This window comes from Rhipicephalus sanguineus, chromosome 6 (genome assembly GCF_013339695.2).
Source record: "Rhipicephalus sanguineus isolate Rsan-2018 chromosome 6, BIME_Rsan_1.4, whole genome shotgun sequence".
NCBI classification, from domain to species: domain Eukaryota; kingdom Metazoa; phylum Arthropoda; class Arachnida; order Ixodida; family Ixodidae; genus Rhipicephalus; species Rhipicephalus sanguineus.
In genome coordinates this window covers 8,774,141-8,797,882 of record NC_051181.1, presented here as the reverse complement: position 1 = coordinate 8,797,882, position 23,742 = coordinate 8,774,141, and the positions used below count along the sequence as shown (strand labels likewise).

Genomic DNA, 23,742 nt, shown 5'->3' with positions numbered 1-23,742 from the left:
GAACAGGTTCTCCTTGCACTGTATACTGCGGAAGTAGCCACAGCCACATTCAGCTGTGCACCAGGATGAGGCTCAACAACAAGCCAAGTGTTCACTCACCGGTGTTCGCACCCTGGCACCATACAGCTTGACTATGTTGGGGTGGTCTACTCGTGACAGCTGTCGCACCTGCACCACGAGATTTCACAAGCTGAAAAACACCGATATTCAGCTAAACAATAAAACCAGTCAGTCATTTCTTAAGAAATATCATGGTGCAATATTGAAGAAGAACGTTCAGTCCATGAAACCTTTGAATGTTAGTGGCCAAAAGAAGAAGCACTTTGTGAGCCACTTTATGCCTTTAGGAAGTAGACACAAAGGCTCCTCTCTCTCAATGAAAGGCGAAACAAAAATGTAGGCCTTGAAAGGGAAATTACTGAGTGAGCAGAACATTCTCTTGGTTCATGACTTGGTACCCTCTGCTGCTCTGGTGCTGTGTATATTGTCACGTGGTTGTGACGTCGACGAAGACAACAGTCAGCACGTCCGAGATGAAACTGTTTATTTGGCCGAACTTGTGGCCGAGAAACTGAAAGTCAAACTACAGCAATACGCTGATAGCGGCGAACAGAGCGTCGACCGTCGATCAACTGACAAGCGGTCAAGCGTGTCGGCTTTTATACAGGCGCTATCGAACTTTCCAGCGATATCGCTGGTGGCGGCGTTATCTCTCGACAAAGCTGGAACATTTGCTTGCCGCGCGCAATCTTAACAAAACGATCTACAATGATCGGGAAGCTTCGCGAACAATGTGGCGCGGTTTGCGCTGAGCGTTGCTGACAGTCTTCGGGGGTGTAGCTTGAACTCATGAAACATAAGACGCGCGGCAATGCCCCCCTCCGAAAAAGCATTGTCCCGATGCTTAAAAACAGAACATGAATACATGCAATACTAAAGAAAACTAATAAAGAAAGCAAACATTAGAGTCCTCTGGTGCATTAACGTGCATAGTACGGTTTAAGGCGCACCACATGCACGACCTCGGGTTGAGCTCGGCGCCTCTGAGAGTTCGTGATGCCGTCGGGGACAACCTCGTAGTCGAGTGCGCCGAGACGTCGAAGTACCCTGTACGGTCCGAAGTATCGTCGCAGAAGCTTCTTGCTCAATCCGCGTCGTCGTATTGGTGTCCAGACCCAGACACGGTCGCCGGGCTGGTACTCCACGAAGTGTCGTCGAAGATTGTAGCGACGGCTGTCGGTGTTCTGCTGGGTCTTGATGCGCAGGCGGGCGAGCTGTCGAGCTTCTTCGGCACGTTGTAAGTAAGCGGCGGCGTCGAGATTTTCTTCATCGGTGACGTTCGGTAGCATGGCGTCGAGCGTCGTTGCCGAGCTCCTTCCGTAGACCAACTTGTACGGCGTCATCTGCGTCGTTTGATGATTAGTGGGGCTTTGTGGCGCAAGGGCCATGGGTGGCCAAAGAGCGCCATGTCTATTATGTGGCGTTAGCAATGACCAATGATTACGATGACCGGGTGTATTGTGGCTGTATAGAGACCTAAAATCACGCGCTATAAAGAAGCGTAAAAGATGTGTATACAGTCTAAAATTATGGCAGTGACAAGTGGTGTGATCTATGGGTGTGGGATAAATGACGAGTGATCATGGTATTTAGAAGTGAAAGGCAGGATAACAGCACGAGTGCCTCCTCAAGGCCTTTGATCCCAAAGGCCGGGAGGCAGGTGCTTCCTTTGATGGAAACCGCAGCAACAGCCTCAATCATGAGACCGCGCTATGGAGCGCCTGGAAAAATAACGTTGAAATTACGTACATCTTTCAGAAATTCAAAGAGGGACTGGTATTTAAAAAGGGGTTCTCTGCCAATGAGCATAACAGGATGGAGTGGGAACTGCAGGTATGTAGATGAAAAATGTTTTTTCCTGAGAGCGTCTAGTTCCGTACATTGTAGTAGGGTGTGAAGTACAGTTAAGGGATCGCCACAGTAGTCGCACAAAGGTGGATCGCCTCCGGACAGAAGGTATGAATGTGTACTGTATGTGTGGCCAATCCTAAGTCTGCAGAGTGTGACTTCTGTGTGGCGTGACTTTGATACTGGTGTCCAATTACCTAGTTGCGGCTTGATAACATGCAGTTTATTTTGTGTGTTCCTATCCCATGTGCTCTGCCAAAAGGCCCTGATCTTTCTTTTGAGGAATGGTTTTAAGTCTAGTGGAGGGATAGCAAAACGGAAAGGCAAGCTAGTTGGTAGTGATTCATAATGGTGTAATAGTAGCGCAAAAAAAAGCGCTTGTGGTGTTCACTTTCTTGTCCTCGTCTTTTTTTGCGCTACTATTACACCATTATGGAGGGATAGCTACAGACGTATTGGGACTGTTTTCGTGGCGGATGCTGCTAGCTGATCCGCCAACACGTTGCCTTGTATCTCGCGGTGCCCTGGCACCCAGCACACTACGACATGTTGTTTAAGAGAGTAGATCGTGCATAAAATAGAATAGAGCGAGACAAGGACCGGATTTGTGTGTTTTGTCATAGTTTTTAAAGCTTTCACTACGCCTAATGAATCCGTGTATATCACTGCCTTTTGTAGTTTTAATTGCTTTATGTGTTTAACTGCCGCAAGTATCGCGTAAGCCTCTGCCGTGAAGATACTGGAATCAGGGTGCAGAATACCGGAATCGGAAAAGGAATGTACCAACGGCTGCGTACGACACAGAAGTGTTAGACTTTGCGGCATCTGTAAAGAATTCAGGGTGTGGGTACTTGTATTGTAATTCGAGGAAGTGTGTACGGATATGTGCAAGTGGCGCATGCTTGGTAACTTCGACGAAAGAAACGTCGCAATCTACAAGCTGCCACTGCCACGGCGGGAGATAGGCAGCGGGAGCCATTAGACAGTGTTCGAGAAGTGGCACACCTATTTCTTCAGCTAGTCCCCTCACACGAAGTGAGTACGGCTGTCTCATCGAGGGACGGTTGTGAAAAAGTTCAGAAGCAGACAACTCATTGATTGTAGTGTGTGAGGGGTGTTCGTTGTTTGCGTTCACTTTGAGGAAATACACAAAAGATAGGTAAGATCTCTGAAGGTGTAGCGACCATTCGTCCGATTCGAGGTAGAGGCTTTCCATGGGGCTGGTGCGAAAGGCGCCCGTAGAAAGACGAATGCCCAAATGGTGGACTGGGTCAAGCATCTTCAAGGCACTTGGTGTCGCAGAGTGATAGATTATCGCCCCGTAATCTAGGCGCGTGTGTACAAGGCTTTTATAAAGGTTCATCAGGCACTTCCTGTCACTACCCCACATAGTGCGTGACAACACTTTTAGAATATTCATAGTTTTAATGCACTTGTTTTTTATGTACTTAATGTGCAGTATGAATGTAAGTTTTGTGTCTAGAATTAGCCCTAGGAACTTGTGCTCTGTTTTTACCAACAGACGCTGACCATGTAGGTCAATGTCTGGATCGGGATGAAAGCCTCTTTTTCTGGAGAATAGGACGCAAGTGCTTTTTTGTGCATTCAGCGTAAACCCATTCTCGTCTGCCCATTTAGAGACCTTGTTCAAGCCCAGCTGGACCTGCCGCTCACACATTGAAAGGTTGCACGACTTATAACCGAACTGCTCGTCGTCCACATATGTGCAATAAAACATGTTCCGTGGAATGTACAGACGTAGCGAATTCATTTTTATAATAAAAAGTGTGCAACTCAGGACACCACCTTGCGGCACTCCAGTTTCCTGGACAAATATTCTGGACAAGACATTACCCGCTCGAACACGGAACGTGCGATTGGACAAATAGCTTTCGATTATGGTCAGCATCTTTCCTCGGACACCTAAGTGTGAGAGGTCTCGCAGTATGCCAAAGCGCCATGTGGTGTCGTAAGCCTTTTCCATATCAAGGAACACTGAAAGAAAGAATTGCTTTTGGACAAAAGCGTCGCGAATTTGTGCCTCGATACAGATAAGGTGGTCAGAGGTAGATCTACCCTCTCGAAAACCGCACTGGTATGGGTCGAGTGATTTGTTTGCTTCGAGGAAACGTATAAGTCGGCGGTTTATCATCTTTTCAAAAAGTTTACACAGGCAGCTTGTTAGTGCAATGGGCCTGTAGCTCGTAACGGAGGATGGGTCCTTGCCCTGTTTTAAAATCGGAATAATAATGGCTTCCTTCCAGGCCGAGGGGATCTCGCTGGAAGACCAAACAGCGTTATACAGTGAGAGGAGGGCTTTTTGAGTTTCAGATGGCAGGTGTTTCAACATTTCATATACAACACGGTCGGAGCCTGGGGCGGAATTATTGCAGCAGTTAAGCGATGCTTGCAGCTCAGCAATGCAGAAAGGTTCATTGTATGCTTCGTGTTTTGTGGATTTACGCTCTAGTTCCTGTTTTTCGATTCTTGTTTTGTATCTTTGGAAAGCTTCACTATAGTGTGACGAGCTCGACACCTGTTCGAAGTGTGCACCTAGGAAGTTCGCCTGGTCTTCCAAGCTGTCACCTTGTGTGTTTACTAGAGGAAGTGAATGTGCTTGTCGGCCTGCTACCCTGCTAACCATGTTCCAGACTTTGGCCTCCTGTGTATATGAATTAATGCCCGATAAAAACTTCTGCCAACTTTCCCTTCTGGCCTGTCGGCGCGTTCTCCTACCTTGGGACTTTATGTTCTTGAAACTCAAGATTCTCGGCTGTCGGAGAGTCCCTAAGCAACCTCCATGCTTTGTTTTGTTTTTTCCGTGCATTTCGACACTCAGTGTACCACCACGGGACACGTCGTTTCCCGGGCAGTCCAGTTGTTTGTGGGATGCACTTAGTTGCAGCATCCGTGAGAAAAGCTGTAAAGTACTCTACGGCTGCATCTATGCTTAAACCACACATATCAGTCCAATTTAAGCGAGTAACTTTACGAAACTCTTCCCAATCGGCTTTGTCAACGTGCCATTTGGGAACCTGTGGGGGACAATCATACATTATTGGTGAGCTCAGAACTATTGGAAAGTGGTCGCTTCCATAAGGATTATTACCGACTTTCCATTTGAATAGAGGTAGAAGTGATGGAGATGTAATGGTGAGATCTATGGACGAGTAGGTATTGTTAGCGAAGTTATAATATGTTGGCTCTTTCTGATTCAACAGACACACACCGGACGTGAAGAGGAACTGTTCAATCAGACGACCTCGTGCATCGCAGCGAGAGTCACCCCATAGACTGCTATGTGCATTAAAGTCCCCAAGGACCAGGTAAGGTTCTGGGAGTTCATTTATTAAAGACTGAAATTCATGTTTTTGCAGTTGGTAGTGTGGTGGTATGAAGAGCAAGCAAATGGTGACAAGTTTGTTCAAAAGAACCGCTCAAACAGCCACTGCCTCGAGGGACGTTTGGAGTGGTAAGTGTATACATGCTATTCCTTGATTAACTACAACGGCTACGCCACCGGATGACGCCATGGCATCGTTCCGGTCCTTTCGGAAAATAATGTAACTACGTAGAAAGTTGGTGTGCTTGGATTTTAAGTGTGTTTCTTGTACACACAGCACTTTTGGTGAATGTCTGTGTAATAGTTCTTGGACATCATCGAGATTTCTAAGGAGTCCTCTGACGTTCCATTGTATGATTTGTGTTTCCATATTGGAAGTGAAGTATAGTGCTGTGTGTACGAAAAGGAAGTAGCTGTTTTTCAAACGGAAAGTTGGAACTTAAGTAACAGAGCCGTCGGCAGGCGCTGTTATCGGCTTTTTTGTTTTCTTAGCGCGCTCCAAGGAGCTACGCCGCTCTTTAGGCACCAGGGGTACCGTAGTTGTGTCCATTGCCTCGTGTGAGGCACTGGACGCCCGCGTTTGTGAGCTGTTGGCTTGGTTTACCGACCTCGCCTGGCGAGGCGTGGTCGTGAGACCCGACGACCCTGGAGTCGCCGAGATCTCTGGCTGGGCAGGCGAAGCAGACTTAACTACTGCCACTACGGGGGCAGCCGCCACGGCCGATGGCTCACCTTGCGTGGGCCGGGGCAGTGGCGGTGGCTGATGCGACGCTGCCCCCTGACGCGCCGCATCAGCATAGGTAGGACCATGAAAGGCCGAACACCTTCTTCGTGCTTCTTTGAATGAGATCTTTTCGCGTACCTTCAGTGATATAATATCTTTTTCCTTTTTCCAGCTTGGGCAACAACGTGAATACGCGGCGTGGTCGCCGTCGCAATTCACACAATGTGGGGTTTCATTACAGGTGTCCGAGGCATGGCCTTGGACACCACATTTCGCGCAGGTAGGTCGACCTCGGCAACTCAGAGAGCCGTGGCCAAATCTTTGGCATTGAAAACATCTGCGAGGGTTTGGAATGTACGGCCTGATATTTGTCTTTGTGTACCCAGTGTCTATGGTCTTTGGTAGTTCGCTTGTGGCAAAGGTTAGTATCAGGTGTTTAGTGGGAATTTCCTCGTTGTTTCTTCGGATGATGATTCGTTTTACATTTGTCACGTGCTGATCCTTCCAGCCTTCGAGGAGTTCGATCTCTGTAAGTTCAAGAAGATCTGCGTCTGATACTACTCCACGGGCAGAGTTCATGGACCGATGGGGGGTTACTGTTATGGGAATGTCGCCGAAAGTTCGGAGGTTCTTTAGTTTGTCAAACTGGGTCTTGTCATGTAGTTCGAGTAGGAGGTCTCCACTAGCCATTTTCGTGACTTTATAGCCAGCACCTAAGGTGTCTGTAAGTGATTTGGATACTATGAAAGGGGACATGGTTCTAGCTGTTTTGTTACTGTTCTCACTGTGTACAACATGATAGTGGGGGAATACTTCTTTTGGTCGACTGAGAAATGTGAGTTCTTCGGTGCGTACGCGCTTTGAAGCGGTACGATCACTGATTAGAGGAAACGCTCTATGCATGTTATTGGAGTTCATTTCGGCAGCGATGGCGGCCACCCACCACGGAGCCCAACACGGGGACGCTACAAGATTCATGCTGCTGAAAACATGCAGACGCCAGCCGTACACCGCTACTATAACCGAATGCGCATAGACCAAGGTTGGCTAGTTGCACAGGGTTAACCCAGGCCGCCTACGAAAACTGGGAAGTAACAGAAAATAGTAGGAGACAGGACAGCGAGGAAAGTAGATAGGAAAGTGAAAGATCAGAGAGGGGGATAGGAAAAGGCGACCGCCGATTTCCCCTGGGTGGGTCAGCCCAGGGGTGCCGTCTACGTGAAGCCGGGGCCAAAGGGGTGTGTTGCCTCTTCCGGGGGGCTTTAAAGGTCCAAACGCCCGGCGTCGGCTCAACCCCCAGGATCCCCTTTTCCCCGGACACGGCAATGCCACGCACGGCTAGGCGTGGGAGGGGTGCAAACCCCCCGTTAGCTCGTGTCCGTGGTGTCGCTACACACCAAACGCCTGCTCGCGCAGACGTCCCTGCGGGGCATCTGCGTCGTTTCTTGGACAGCCGTGTTGTAAGCGAAGGTCATGTATGGAAGGACGGCGTCCCACGTCTTGTGCTCAACGTCGACGTACATGGCCAGCATGTCGGCGATGGTCTTATTTAGACGCTCGGTGAGGCCATTGGTCTGCGGGTGGTAGGCGGTGGTGCGACGGTGGCTCGTCTCGCTGTATTTGAAGATTGCCTGAGTGAGGTCCGCAGTAAAGGCGGTACCTCTGTCTGTGATGAGGACCTCTGGGGCACCATGACGCAATACGATGTTCTCCACGAAGAACTTGGCTACCTCGGCGGCACTGCCTTTGGGCAAGGCCTTTGTCTCGGCTTAGCGGGTGAGGTAGTCAGTTGCTACGACGATCCACTTGTTGCCGGAAGTCGACGTCGGGAACAGCCCCAGTAGGTCCATCCCGATTAGCTGGAACGGCCGGTGAGGTGGTTCGATTGGCTGCAGAAGTCCCGCTGGCCTAGTCGGCGGTGTCTTCAGTCGCTGGCAATCTCGGCAAGTCTTAACGTAGTGGGCGACGTCGGCAGGAAGGCGTGGCCAGTAGTATTTTTCCTGTATCCTCGCGAGCGTGCGGGAAAGGCCGAGGTGGCCAGCTGTCGAGTCGTCGTGTAGGGCCTGGAGGACTTCTGGTCGCAATGATGAGGGCACGACAAGACGGTAGTCGGCTCGAAGTTCTTCTTCAGGAGAACGCCGTTCCGCAAGAAAAACGACGGCAGTCCTCGCTTGAATACCTTTGGAACATCGGCGGTCTTGCACTCGAGGTACTCCATAAAGCCCCCAAGTTCCGCATCGGCTCGTTGCATTTCGGCGCAGTCATCAGCACTTATAGTTCCGAGGAAGCAGTCATCGTCGTCGTCTTGCGGCGGCGCGTCGACGGGGGCACGAGACAGGCAGTCGGCGTCAGAGTGTTTTCATCCGGACTTGTACACGACAGTAATGTCGAATTCTTGCAGTCGTAGGCTCCACCGTGCGAGGCGACCTGAAGGGTCCTTCAAGTTAGCTAGCCAACACAAGGCGTGGTGGTCGCTCACAACCTTGAAGGGCCGGCCGTAGAGGTAGGGGCGAAACTTCGATGTAGCCCAGATGATGGCCAGGCACTCCTTTTCTGTTGTGGAATAGTTGATTTCTGCCTTTGATAGCGACCGGCTAGCATAACTGATGACCCTTTCCAGCCCGTCAGTCTTCTGCACGAGGACGGCGCCGAGTCCTACGCAGCTTGCGTCAGTGTGGATTTCCGTATCGGCGTCTTCGTCGAAATGCGCTAGTATCGGAGGCATCTGAAGGCGTCGTTTAAGTTCTTGAAATGCTTCGATTTGCGCCGTTTCCCACTTGAATGGCACTTCGGTCTTCGTGAGGTGCTTTAGTGGCTCGGCTATTTGTGAAAATTCCTTGACGAAGTGTCTGTAGTAGGCCCACCAGCCGAGAAAACGGCGTACGGCCTTCTTATCGGTGGGTGGCGGGAAGGCAGCGATGGCAGCTGTTTTGCGCGGGTCCGGGCGAACACCATTTTTGCAGATCACGTGACCCAAAAACAAGAGCTCCTCGTACGCGAAGCGGCACTTTTCAGGCTTCAGGGTGAGTCCGGAGGTCCTGACTGCTTGAAGTACAGCTTCAAGGCGCCGAAGGTGTTCGTCGAAGTTTGAGAAAAACACAACGACGTCGTCCAAGTACACAAGGCACGTCTGCCACTTCAATCCAGCCAGCACCGTGTCCATAACGCGCTGGAACGTTGCAGGTGCCGAGCAAAGACCAAAGGGCATGACCTTGAACTCGAAGAGGCATTCTGGTGTTATAAAGGCAGTTTTTTTCTTGGTCTCTCTCGTCGACTTCGATTTGCCAGTAACCGGTCTTGAGGTCCATCGACGAAAAGTAGTTTGCGTTGTGTAATCGATCCAGGGTGTCGTCTATCCGGGGAAGGGGATACACATCCTTCGTGAATTTGTTCAGGCGACGATAATCGACGCAAAAACGTAGAGTCCCATCCTTCTTCTTCACTAGCACCACCGGGGATGCCCACGGACTCTTCGACGGCTGGATGATGTCGTCGCGTAGCATTTCGTCGACCTGTTTCTTCACGGCCTCGCGTTCTCGCGTCGAAACTCTGTACGGGCTCTGACGCAGTGGTCTGGCGCTTTCCTCTGTTATGATGCAGTGTTTTGCCACGGGAGTCTGCCTAATTCTTGACGACGACGAAAAGCAGTCCTTGTATTGCAAGAGCAGGGTTTTGAGCTGTTCTTGTTTGTGCTTCTGAAGGCTGGGATTGATGTCGAAAGCTGGTTGCGGCGCTTTATTAGTCGGAGTAGGCTCGGGAGAATCGGTGAGGCCGAAAGCATTGGTGGCTTCTACGATTTCTTCGATGTAGGCGACCGTCGTGCCTTTGCTCACGTGCTACTCGTTGCTGAAATTCGTGAGCATAACTGTTGCTTTCCCTGCCCGCAGCTCTGCTACTCCTCTTGCGACGCAAATCTTGCGGTTAATCAACTGGTGCTGGTCGCCTTCAACAACGCCTTCCAGGTCTGCTGATTTCTGAGTGCCGACGGAAATGATGACGCTGAAGCGAGGGGGAATGGTGACCTGGTCTTCCACCACATTCAAGGTGTGTTTCCCTGGCGACGTGTACGGCGGTAGTGCTTTTTCTGTAGATAGTGTTATCGACTTGGATCTCAGATCGATGACTGCACCATGAAGGCTTAAGAAGTCCATCCCAAGAATGACCTCTCTCAAGCAACGCTGCAGGACTACGAAGTTCGCGGGATAAATCCGGTTGTTAATGGTGAGTCTCGCTGTGCAGATTCCCTCTGGTGTTACTAGATGACCTCCAGCTGTCCAGATTTCGGGGCCTTCCCAGGCTGTCCTAACTTTCTTCAGCTTCGCGGCGAACGGTCCACTGATGACAGAATAGTCGGCTCCGGTGTCGACGAGAGCTGTGACACTGTGGCCGTCGATAAGGACGTCGAGGTCGCTAGTTCATTGTCTTGCATTGCAGTTAGGTCGTGGCGTCGGGTCACGGCTACGTCGGTTTGTTCCGCTGCTTCCCCGTTGCGTCGTCAGGTCTACTTCGGTCCGCGAGGCTTCGTCGTCAGGGCTCTGTCTGGTTCGCATCGGGTCTTCAAGGTTTCGTCGTGGCGGCGGCGGCGGAGGAGGATCTTCAGCATTTTGTCGTTCAGCAACCGCACCTCCATCGGTTGCTGCCCTTAGTTTTCCAGATACGGGCTAGGCGACCGGCCCCGGAATGGGCCAGTGTACTGGCGGCGTTGGGGAGAGGCGTAGCGGCCTGGCGACGGCGATTGGGAAGGTCCTCAGGGGGGTCACTGTGCTCCTGCCAGATAGTCGGCGATGTCACGTGGTCGTTCACCCTGCTGTGGACGCGGCGCGTCGATGGCGAACCCGCGCAGTCCCATCCGTCGATACTGGCAGCGGCGGTAGGTGTGGCCAGCTTCTCCGCAGTGGTAGCAGAGTGGACGATGGTCGGGGGCGCGCCAAACGTCGGTCTTCCTCGGCGTGTATCGCTGGCCGGTTGGCGGGCGGTATGGCGTCGGTGGTGGCGGCGGAACTGCTGGGGCGGCGCGGCGTCTTGACGCGGGCGAGGAGGGGGGGCATTGCATCGGGCTGCAGCAGCATAACTCATTGCTTGAAGCTGCGCCGGTGCCGGCTGAGGAACACCCAGTGACTCTTTGATTTCCTCACGGACAATGTCTGCGATCGAATCCACTTGAGGCTGCGGCGAAGGTTGCTTCGCGCAAGTCGTCGGTGGCTAGTGAGTGCACTTCGGAATAGGTTGCAGACAGCGGCGAGCGGTTGTACTGTTTCGTCCGCATGTCCAGTGTTTTTTCAATAGTCGTAGCCTCGGTGAGGAATTCGGCGACTGTCGTGGGCGGGTTGCGGACAAGTCCCGCGAAAAGTTCTTGTTTGACACCCCGCATGAGCAGGCGAACTTTTTTGTCTTCCGCCATCGCAGCGTCGGCCTGACGGAAAAGTCGAGTCATCCCTGCCGTGAAGATGGTGATGTTTTCGTTTGGCAGCTGCACCCGGGTCTCCAGCAAAGAAGCGGCTCTTTCCCTGTGGACGACGCTTGTGAACGTGTGCAGGAATGTGCTGCGGAAAAGATCCCAGGTCTGCAGTGAGGACTCCTGATTCTCAAACCAGGTTCTGGCAGCGTCTTCGAGGTAGAAGTAGACGTGACGCAGCTTGTCTTCATTGGTCCAGTTGTTAAAGCCGGCAACACGATCGTATGTTTCAAGCCAGGTTTCCGGGTCTTCAAACGACGATCTGCGGAAGGTTGGCGGTTCCTTGGGCTGCCGAAGAAGGATCGGCGCAGGCTGCACGGGGTCGGTCATCGTCGCTGCAGTCGATGTTGGGATCTGCGGCTGTCTGTCTTTTTCGGGAAGGAGCCCGTGCTCTGGCTGCAGTCCCTTCTGCCTGCGGCTTGTTCGACGATCCGGGTTCTCCTTGCCGTCGTCCTCGTCGCGGCTTGGGCTTGGGTCAGTACCCCGCGGTGGCGTCCGGATCATGAAGCAGCACCTCCACCAGATGTCACGTGGTCGTGACGTCTACGAAGACAACAGTCAGCACGTCCGAGATGAAACTGTTTATTTGGCCGAACTTGTGGCCGAGAAACTGAAAGTCAAACTACAGCAATATGCTGATAGCGGCAAACAGAGCGTCGACCGTCGATCAACTGACAAGCGGTCAAGCGTGTCGGCTTTTATACAGGCGCTATTGAACTTTCCAGCGATATCGCTGGTGGCGGCGTTATCTCTCGACAAAGCTGGAACATTCGCGTGCGGCGCGCAATCTTAACAAAACGATCTACAATGATTGGAGAGCTTCGCGAACAATGTGGCGCGGTTTGCGCTGAGCGTTGCTGACAGTCTTGGGGGGTGTAGCTTGAACTCGTGAAACATAAGACGCGCAGCAATATATTTCCGTACGTTTCTTTAATAAACAACAGTTGTAAGTTAGCGCCAGTCCAGTGTACCTGTCTGTCCTTGTGTTGTTTTGCGCTACAATTTTTCTTCAAGAAATCACTGAGCACATCAGGATGTCCCTCTCTGGCTATTTTTTGCATCCAAGGTCTTTTCCATCTGCATGTGTGCATGAATGTTCTCATCTGTTGAAGAAGAACGGCTATTTGGGCTAGTTGATTAAAGTGCATATTGAAAGGGTTTGCAGCGCAAGCACGGTAGTGCTGAAGGAAAAGGCGTAAAAGCGAGGCAAGGAAAGAAAAGAGGGACGACACGAGCGCTGTACACAAGAGCACTCGTGTCGTCCCTCTTTGCTTTCCTTGCCTCGCAGCTATGTTTTATTTTTGGCTGGCTACTGTTTCGGCAGCATTTGCGCGGCTGTAAACAGGAAGGTCAAGGGTGGGGAGCAAGACGAGGGCGTTTGCAAGGTAAAGCACAGGGCTAAAGAGGTTGAATGCGCCATGGGTGTGGTGTACATTCCACTTTGGTGCGGGAAGCGTTTTGTAAGACAAACCGGGTGTTGTATTAATTACGGGGTGTTGGATCATAAAGCTTCACTAAAGGCACAGCCATGCTCTAACCTTTCCTTGCACAGCAGAGAATGCGGCTGTGCACCACAGTTCACTGAGACGACAGTGGAATCTAGGTTCAAAGATAGGGTAGCGCGTGAAATTGAGGAAGCATATCTGATTAATAAAGCTGGTGATGCATGTGTCGTGAAGCCCTCCTTCACATTACTTGCTGCGGAGATAAGTTTTCTGGAAGCGTGTCGTTGAGAGAATCTCTGCGTGTACACATGCAGGAATGCAACAGCCAAAATAGGATTTGGAGCAATTTTTGGAGCAGCAAAATGTTGCTTTTGCAGCACAAAAATCCAAACTTGGAGCAGGTTACGAAAAGAAAAACCTGAATATTTCAGCCCGAAATCCCAAATTTGGAGCAGTATAACAAAAAAGGCTCACTTTACGAAAAGAAAACAAAAATATGTAAAAACCATTCAACATCAGCTAATTCATGCACAGTGCACGTGAACACTGCTATTTCAATAAAAGCAGTGTGTTGAGCCACCCCACAGTGCGAACAATGACGAAGTCAGTGCAAACAATGACTAAGTCCACATTAGCATTTGCAGGACCTGTCAAATAATTCGACAGGCAATGGAAATGCTAATGTGGACCTGCGAACATGGCAACCTGGAAATTTGGGAGATTCGTAAAGCAGGAGCAAGTGGGGGTAGCGAAAAAAGAAAACTGGCATACGCTTTTGTCTATTGTTTCTCAAGGCCGCAGAAGCGCCATACACAGCAGCTCCAAATGATTGCCAATAACTTTTTAGACGTCAGCGATCATACTAGTACTCATTATTGCACGGCGCGTGCACGAATGAGTAATTAAGGAACAAAATGTGCTGTGTCCCTGACAGCTAGTACTAATAGCCCCTTCTAAATCTTAGTATGCTTTTCCGCAGGACAGCAGTGTACTACAGCAAAAGTGGCTTAAAAAGCGTTCTGCATGCTATAAAACAAGCATCAGGAAATTTCAGAACTACTGTCCTTTTCTCTTGCGATAGCAACTATATGGACACTCTCGACAAGTTTTTGCCGTCATCTCCCGTATAAAGTCCAAATTGATAACATATCCCTGTGCATAGTATGTTCTACCGCGGGTAAAAGCGTGCAAGTGCGGGTGACGAACGCGGCTGAAGCAGATATCAAAAGAGCCAGCCCATCTCCGTCGCTCGGAGGGTGCATGCGATAACACCACTCCGCTCGGGAAGTCTGCCACTGAAGCATAGAGGAAACGCCCCGCCCGTCATGAACGAGCATGAAAAGCCGCGAGAGGGGGGCGGGGGGGCTGTCGCTCGAGCAGCAACTTTGAACTTTGATTCTAAGGGCGCAGTCGCAATCGCTGGCGCGTGCGCTATCAAGGCAGCCATCAGCGGGCGGCTCGTATATCCTGCTACATGCTGCGGTGTCAAATGCGAAGACACTGTGCAGACAGAGCATCTTTCCCTGGTGCGGCCGTATTCTTTTCTTTCGCGGGGACAGGTTAGGGTTAGGGTCTGCGCGTCTGTATTGGATGGCGATGCCCACACTGCAGATGACCAACGCGGCCTCCATTTCTCGCTCAAATTTGCGCAACTGAGAAAATTTTAAGCTGGTCAGGCATTTTGGCGCAGCGTGGCGCAATTTTAACAAATTTCACGGTTTTGGCTCAGCTTGGCGCAAAAATAAGGAATTGTATCAAATTGGCGCAATTGGCGCAGCTGTTGCATCCCTGCACGTGTTTTAAACACGGGTTCATCTAACTGCATATATATATGTTTGGTGTTTAAATAAATTTTCAGTTGATAGTTTGCGCCGTGTTTCGTTTGCCCTCCTTCATGTTTTTGCGCACCACAGCGTTAAGATGAGTTACCAACTCACTGGCCCAGCAGTTCGTACTTCTCGGATTTATCCCGCGAGCTTCGTAGTGCTAGCTTTGCTCGAGAGACATCAGCCTTGGTATGGACATCTTAAGCTTACATGGTGCAGTCATCGACCTGAGATCCGAGTCGATAACACTACTGTTGTGTCTTCACGTGGTCTGTGTGTGTGTGTGTGCGTGCGCGCGCACCTGTGACGCATCAGCTGGCCGCCTGCACCACATCGGACTATTGCAACTACCACGTGTGCATCTTTATCTGTCTACACTGTGCTGCCTATAAATACGTTCTACACTTTTCAATAAACGTCCTTTTCATTCTGCTGACTATGTTGATACATTGCTGGTCCGGCGCTGCTATGCGCACGCCATGGCTATGCTACAGTGGCGACAAAGATGGACACCACCCATGCAGTGAAAGACGACCCTGAACGTGACACTACGAAAAACCGAGCAACCAAGGCGATCATGGCTCACCACCAGCTTCCGGACTTCGAAGAAGGCAAAGATAAGTGGACGCCATACCTTATTAAAGTCAAAGCATACTTCGAAGCGAATGCCATTGAAGACTCAACTAAGAAAAGAGCATTGCTGGTGGCTGCCTTAAGCACGCACACGATACAAGTACTGGCAGGGAAGGTGGCTCCACGCAAGCCGAATGCGCTGACTCGGCAGTGTGGCAGTGTGGCAGTGTTGAGTGAGCACTACGATCCCAAGCGACATGAAATCACAGAAAGTTACAAGTTTTTCAGTCGGTGTCAAGCGGAGGGGGAGCCCATTAATGAATTTCTAGTCGACATTCGCCGAATCGCTGATAATTGCAATTTTGGCAGTGCTTTAAATCGCATGCTACGAGATCGCATTGTGTGTGGTGTCCGGTCAAGGGCACTGCAGAAGCAGCTACTTGCGAAGCAGGAATTAACATTAGAAGACGCTGAAGCGATGGTCCTCTCAGTTGAAGCTGCAGATAGTGGCGTGAAAAACATGAACGAATCGGCCTTGACATCAGTGTTGAAAGTAGAAGCGTATCAGCAGAAAACACCGCAAGACGAGAGGCGGAGTGCTACACGTCAAGAATGTTCAAGGTGCGGTAGTGCAAAGCACAATGAGACCTGTTGCACCTGGTCTAACGCTCGCTGTTATCGCTGCGGAGGACGCGGTCACCTTGCAAGGAAATGCCGAAGCCGCGGTGCTCGCGAGCAAGGAACAGCAAGGAGGGCACAAACCAACATTCTCACGGGGACGGAAGGTTCGACAGACGACGAACACGAAGCAGCGCACATCTGGACCTTGGCCTCTGAACGGAAGAGCTGTCTGGTACCACCCATTCGCCAGACGTTCTCTTGGTGTGGTGCGCAGCTTACCATGGAAGTCGATACTGGGTCGCCCGTTTGTGTCATCCCACGTCAACTGTACGAGAAGCACCGCGACCAATGGCCAAAACTGAGACCATCCAGTGTGAAATTATCCTGCTACTCAGGACGACTGCCAGTGCTTGGGGAGCTTGCGCTCAGTGTTTCACATAAGGGAGCGACGGTGGAGTGCGCGCTGACCGTGTTAGACTGTGCGGGACCAAGCCTCTGCGGTCGAGATTTAATTCAGCTGCTGAACGTCGCTGGTGTGCCGGTGGTTTGCGTTGCTGGAGTCTCAGAGCCCACTGAACAAACGGGCAAGTCCAGTGTGAACAGCATATTCAACGACTTCCACGACGTGTTTTCCGAGGAACTGGGGCTCATCACAGGCCCTCCGGTCAGTCTGCACCTAAAGGAAGGCGCCGTACCTAAGTTCTGTAAGTCCAGACCCGTTCCATATGCGCTACGCGACCGCGTGTCACTTGAACTTGATCGGTTAGTTTCCTTGGGCGTGTTATAACCGGTGGCACACTCGGAATGGGCGTCGCCTATAGTCGTAGTTCTTAAGAAAGACGGCGCAGTGAGAATCTGCGGTGATTTCAAGGCCACAGTGAACCCCGCATGCGCCACTGAACGATACCCCTTGCCCATCATTGAAGATTGCGCAACTACACGATGGGGATTGTTTTAGCACTCTGGATTTACGGGACGCATACAATCAAGTGGCACTGGATGATTCTGCAAAGAAAATTTGCATCATTAACACACCAAAAGGGCTTTTTTGCTACAACCGACTGCCTTTCGGAATAGCCTCTGCACCCGCGATATTCCAAAGAAAAATGGATGAGGTGCTAGTTGGTCTTGTGGGTGCACAAGCTTATCTTGACAACGTGCTCATTTCTGAAAAATCAAGCGACAGTGGCGAAAGGCTGAAAAACGTTTTGAAGCGTTTTCGAGAGAGAGGCGTAAAGTTGAGACACGATAAGTGCAAGCTGCGCAGTCCAGCAGTTAACTATCTCGGGCATCGCATCGATCGCGATGGGCTTCATCCGACAGAGAAAAACTTCGACGCTATCATGCAGGCACAGAGCCCCCGTAACGTCACCGAACTGCGTTCTTTTTTGGGAATGATTACGTTTTGCGCGAGGTTTCTGCCGAACATGTCTACCACACTTTTTCCTTTGTATCAGCTGCTGGAAAAGAATGCGCGCTGGCACTGGGAACAGCCTCAAGAACTTGCGTTTAAGGTTGCTAAACAAAGCCTCAAAGCAGCCAAGGTTCTTGTCCATTTCGACCCTTCGAAGGAACTAAAACTTGAGTGCGACGCGTCTGCATACGGAGTGGGCGCAGTCTTGTTTCACACAATCGGTAACGCTCACAGGCCGATCGGGTTTCGCTCGCGTACGTTAACACAGGCAGAGCGCAACTATTCACAGCTCGAGCGAGAGGCACTGGCACTGGTATTTGGCATAACTAAATTCCGCGACTACCTTCTAGGTCGGGAATTTACCTTGGTGACTGACCACCAGCCGTTGCTGGGCCTGTTGAGGTCAGACAGGCAGACGCCCACGATGGCCGCTGCCCGGATACAACGGTGGGCGCTTCAGCTGGGGGCCTACCGGTACCAGCTGCAGTACGCCCCAGGACGACAGATGCTGAATGCGGATGCCCTAAGCCGACTTCCGCTGCAAACTACGGAAACTGACGACGACGGTGAGCCACTCGAATATGTACTTTCGCTAAACCAGCTGAAAGGGGGTGCCGTGACAACGCGTGAGCTGAAGGCTTTCACCGCGTCAGATCCTGTCCTGGTAGAAGTCAAACGATACATACTACATGGGTGGCCCAGACACGCAAATGGGCTGGCAAGGGACATTCTGCCATTTTTTGACCGTAAGCTAGAGCTGTCCGTTGCACATGACCTTGTTTACTGGGGCAATAGGGTCATAATACCAGCTGAAGCAAGAGTACAAGTGCTGCAGCTTTTACACGAGACTCACCAGGGTTCGCCGGCAATGAAATCTGTCGTGCACTCTTTGTTTTGGTGGCCAGGCCTAGACAGAAATATTGAAGAGGTGTCTGCTCAGTGCCAGAATAGTGTTCAAAATTTACCGATGCCAACCGCGGCGCCCGTTGTCAAGTGGCCTGAAACCGGCGAAAGGTGGTCCCGCATTCACATTGACTACGCGGGGCCGATATGCGGCAAAATGATACTCGTCGTAGTCCACACGAAATGGCTCGAAGCCGTACCTCTGTCACATGCTTCAACGGAAACCACCATTAACTGTTTGCGTGGCATTTTCAGCAGGTTTGGGATACCATGCACAATCGTTTCCGACAACGGGACTCAGTTTTCCAGCCATGATTTTGAGGAATTCGTGGCAAACAACAACATAGTGCACCTCCGATGTGCTCCCTACCACCCACAGTCTAATGGTGCAGCGGAAAGGGCAGTGCGAACAATCAAAGATGGACTTCGAAAAATGAGGAGAGGGAAGCTGGAGGAGAATCTGATACGCTTGCTGTTTAACTATCGGAGGACGCCGCAAAAGTGCGGTAAATCCCCAGCAGAGTTACTCTAAGGTTACCAAATACGCTCACGGTTGGACACATGCTTTCCTCCAGCCCTTACAGGATCAAAAGAAGACCAAGAGGACTGGCTGCCGCTACCAGGAAGTGACGTATACGCCTGAAATTATGGTGCAGGGAGCAAATGGACGCCTGGCAATGTGAAGGCGACGTCGGGAGCGAGAATGGTGACCGTGGACACTTCGGACGGGGTCGTCCAACGGCATGTAGATCAGCTTCGCCCGCGACAGGACTCGCGAAGTGATCAGACACCAATAACAACTGCCACAAGTTGCAGCGAGCAAGACCAAGCAACAGAACGATCGCCTCCGGTAGCGGGAAGCACGGAGGATGGCCTGTCTTCTGGGTTCCTCCCTAATGATGCTGATTCTGCACAACGTGCATCACCAAAGATCACGGCGGTCCCGATGAATACCAGTGTCGCCCCACAAGCCCTCAGGCGTTCTACAAGAGAACGCAAGCCAGTACAACGCTTTCACTTCTAAGGGGGAAGGAATGTTGTGTCTTCACGTGGTCTGTGTGTGTGTGTGTGCGTGCGCGCGCACCTGTGACGCATCAGCTGGCCGCCTGCACCACATCGGACTATTGCAACTACCACGTGTGCATCTTTATCTGTCTACACTGTGCTGCCTATAAATACGTTCTACACTTTTCAATAAATGTCCTTTTCATTCTGCTGACTACGTTGATACATTGCTGGTCCGGCGCTGCTATGCGCACGCCATGGCTATGCTACAACTACCCATACAGAAAGCATTACTACCGCACACGCTGCCAGGAAAGCATGCCTTGAATGTGCTGGAAGACCATGTCACACTCCCCCCTCGCCCCAGCGTCATCATTTCCGTCGGCACTCAAGAATCAGCAAACCTGGAAGGCGTCGTTGAAGGAGACCAGCACTTGTTGATCAACCGCGAGATTTGCGTCGCAAGAGGAATAGCCGAGCTGCGTGGAGGGAAAGCAACAGTGGTGCTCATGAATTTCAGCAACGAGTACAAGCACGTGAACAAAGGCACGACGGTTGCTTACATCGAAGAAATTGTGCAAGCCACCAGTGCTCTCGCCCTCACTAATTCTGCCGAATCTACTCCGACAAACCGAGCTCCTCAACCAGCTTTCGACGTCAATCCGAGCCTTCCAAAGCATAAGCAAGAACAACTCCAAACCCTGCACTTGCAATACAAGGACTGCTTTTCGTCGTTGTCAAGAATTCGGCAGACCCCAGTCACAAAACACCGCATCATAAGAGATGAAAGTGCCAGGCCACTCCGCCAGAGCCCACACAGAGTTTCGACATGAGAACGCGAAGCCATAAAGAAACAAGTCGACGAAATGCTACGCGACGACATCATCAAGCCTTCGAAGAGTCCGTGGGCGTCACCCGTGGTGTTAGTGAGGAAGAAGGATGGAACCCTACGTTTCTGCATCGATTATCACCGCCTGAACAAAATCACGAAGAAGGACGTGTATCCCCTGCCCCGGATAGACGACACTCTGGATCGACTCTACAACGCGAGGTACTTTTCGTCGATGGACATCAAGACTGGCTACTGGCAAATCGAAGTCGACGAGAGAGACCGAGAAAAAAACTGCCTTTATAACACCAAATGGCCTCTTCGAGTTCAAGGTCATGCCCTTTGGTCTTTGCTCGGCACCTGCAACGTTCCAGCGCGTTATGGACACGGTGCTGGCTGGATTGAAGTGGCAGACGTGCCTTGTGTACTTGGACGACGTCGTTGTGTTTGCCTCAAATTTCAATGAACACCTCCGGCGCCTTAAAACTGTACTTCAAGCAATCAAGACCTCCGGACTCACCTTGAGACCTGAAAAGTGCCGCTTCGCGTACGAGGAGCTCTTGTTCTTGGGTCACGTGATCAGCAAGGATGGTGTTCGCCCGGAGCCGCGGAAAACAACTGCCATTGCTGCCTTCCCGCCACCCACCGACAAGAAGGCCGTACGCCAATTGCTGGGCTTGTGCGCCTATTACAGACGTTTCGTCAAGGAATTTTCACGGATCGCTGAGACACTGACACAACTTACGAAGCCCGACGTCGAATTCAGGTCGGAAACAGCGCAAGTTCAAGCATTTCAAGAATTTAAACGATGCCTCCGATACTTGCTCATTTCGATGAATACACCGATACGGAAATCCACACCGACGCAAGCAGCGTAGGACTCGGCTCCGTCCTTATGCAGAATACCGACGGACAGGAAAGGGTTATCAGCTATGCTAGCTGGTCGCTATCAAAGGCAGAATCAACTATTGCACAACAGATAAGGAGTGCCTGGCCATCATCTGGGCTACAACCAAGTTTCGCTCCTACCTGTACGGCAGGCCCTTCAAGTTGTGAGCGACCACCACTCCTTGTGTTGGCTAGCCAACTTGAAGGACCCTTCAGGTCGCCTTGCACGGTGGAGCCTAAGACTTCAAGAATTCGATATTACCGTCGTTTACAAGTACGGAAGAAAACACTGTGACGCCGACTGCCTGTCTCGTGCCCCCGTGATCCACCGCCGCAAGACGACCAGGATGATGACTGCTTCTTGGGAACCATAAGTGCCGACGACTTCGCTGAACGACAGCGATCCGACCTGGAACTGAAGGGTCTCGTGGAATACCTGGAGGGCAGGACCATCGTTGTCCCTAAAGTATTCAGGCGAGGATTGGCGTCGTCTTTCTTATGCAACGGCGTTCTCCAAAAGAACTTCTCCCCACTCCTAGCCAAGTACCTTATCATGGTGCCTTCAGAATTGCGACCAGAAGTCCTCCAGGCCCTGCAGGACGACCCGACAACAGGACACCTTGGCGTTTCCCGAACGCTGGCAAGAATACAGGAAAAGTACTACTGGCCGCGCCTTGCCGCCAACGTCGCCCACTACGTTAAGACTTGCCGAGATTGCCAGCGACGGAAGACACCGCCGACTAGGCCCGCCGGACTTCTGCAGCCCATCGAACCACCTCGGCGACCGTTCCAGCAGATCAGGATGGACCTACTGGGGCCACTCCCAACATCGACCTGCGGTAATAAGTGGATCGTCGTAGCTACCGACTACCTGGCGCGCTACACCAAAACACGGGCCCTGCCCAAAGGCAGTGCCGCCGATGTAGCCAAGTTCTTCGTTGAGAACATCGTCCTACATCATGGTGCCCCAGAGGTCCTCATCATGAACAGAAGTACAGCCTTTACTGCGGACCTAACTCAGGCAATCCTGCGATACAGCCAGACAAGTCACCGCTGCACAACCGCCTACCACCCACAGACAAATGGCTTCACTGTGCGTCTAAACAAGACAATCGCTGGCATGCTGGCCATGTACGTCGACGTCGAACACAAGGCCTGGGATGCCATCCTTCCGTACGTGACATCCGCATACAACACGGCCGTGCAAGAAACGACGCAGATGACGGCCTACAAGCTGGTCTACGAAAGGAACCCGGCAACGACGCTCGACACCATGTTACCCAACATCACCGACGAAGAAAACCTCGACGTCACTGTTTACCTTCAGCGCACCAAAGAAGCTCAACAGCTCGCCTGCCAACGCATCAAGAATCAGCAGACAACCAACAGCCGCCGTTACAATCTTTGACGACGCTTCGTGGAATACCAGCCCGGCGACCGTGTTTGGTTCTGGACGCCGATACGCCAACGTAGACTCAGTGAAAAAATTCTTCGGCGATACTTCAGGCCATACAAGGTGCTTCGACGACTCGGCGCTCTTGACTACGAGGTCATCCCGGACAGCATTACGAACTCCCAGCGACGCCGCGCACGACCTGAAGTCGTCCATGTCGTGCGCCTTAAAGCCGTTTTATGCGCGTTAGTGAACCTGAGGACTGTACCTTTTATGTTATTATTGTAATTTTGCTTGTACTTATTGCTTGTTGTACTTTCTTGATTTATTATCGTACTTCCCTTCTGTATGCATTTGTTTTCCCCTTCCATGTTCTGTTACAAGCATCGGGACGGTGCCTTTTCAGAGGGAGGCAATGCCACACACGCTCCTTTCTTTCTGTTTTCTGTTACCGGCCCATTGCACGTGTAGCTGCTGCCTTGCGCAAAGCGCACCAGAATGTGTGAGAAGATTCCAGATTGTATTAGATCATTTTGTTAAGATTGCGCACATGACGCAAATAGTCAAGATTATTCCAGAGCTTGCGCGACCACCAGTGACAAGGCTGGAAAGTTCGATGCATGATGTATAAAAGACGGCGCATCCCAGCGATGTTCAATCTTTCACCGGCCAACACTCTGTTCGCTGCTATCAGTGTACAGCGCGTATTGCTGTAGTTCGACTTTCAGTTTCCCGACCACAAGTTCGGCCAAATAAAGAGTTTCATCTTGCACACGCCGACTGGTGCCTTTGTCGACGTCACGACCCCGTGACAATATTTTGCACTTAGGTTCTTCGATGTGGGCGCGAAAAGACAAGGACGAAGGGAAGAAGACACTTCCCTTCGTCCTTGTCTTTTCGCGCCCACATCCAAGAACCATGACAGACCAACAAGCCCGCATCGCTACCCTCGTCAATTGCACTTAGGGCTCACTCGGACTCACCAATATTTTCCTCAACCAGACTCGCTCGGACTCAGACTCACTAGAACTTTCAACCGGACTCACTCGCACTCTAACTCACCAAAATATTACTCAACCGGACTCACTAAGACTCTTGGCCCGATCTGAGTCTGAGTGAGTCGACTCATGAGTGAGTTTGTCGACCTATGCGCAGGACCCTCCACAGGGCAGCTCACAGGCCACCATAACAAGCAGGCGGACATTGGAAAATAAACTCCTCACAAGACGGAAGTACGCCCATCCGCATCCCAACTTAAGCAGCCAGCAAGCCAGGGAGTGGCGTCCCCTCCAAACGAACACATGCTCACATATCGCAAGACTACACGCGATTTTTCCACAGACATACACAACAGGGATATGCCCCTGGTGTAGTGACCACACAGCCACACTTACACACATGACTTCCTAATGTAC

At 51.3% G+C, this 23,742-nt stretch overlaps 1 protein-coding gene across 7 annotated transcripts in view; it reads right to left on the bottom strand.

Moving 5' to 3' along the window:
• Window positions 1-23,742, bottom strand: part of LOC119395590 (mitogen-activated protein kinase kinase kinase 7) — a 326,442-nt gene that overhangs the window by 272,359 nt on the left and 30,341 nt on the right. For all 7 annotated transcript variants that reach the window (XR_007416461.1, XM_049416687.1, XM_049416691.1 and 4 more), the window contains exon 3: window positions 100-168. Coding sequence is in view for 6 of the 7 variants with exons in the window: in XM_049416687.1 (XP_049272644.1) it covers window positions 100-168 (69 nt within the window). In the remaining variant the exon portion in view is untranslated. The remainder of the gene's footprint in view (window positions 1-99; window positions 169-23,742) is intronic.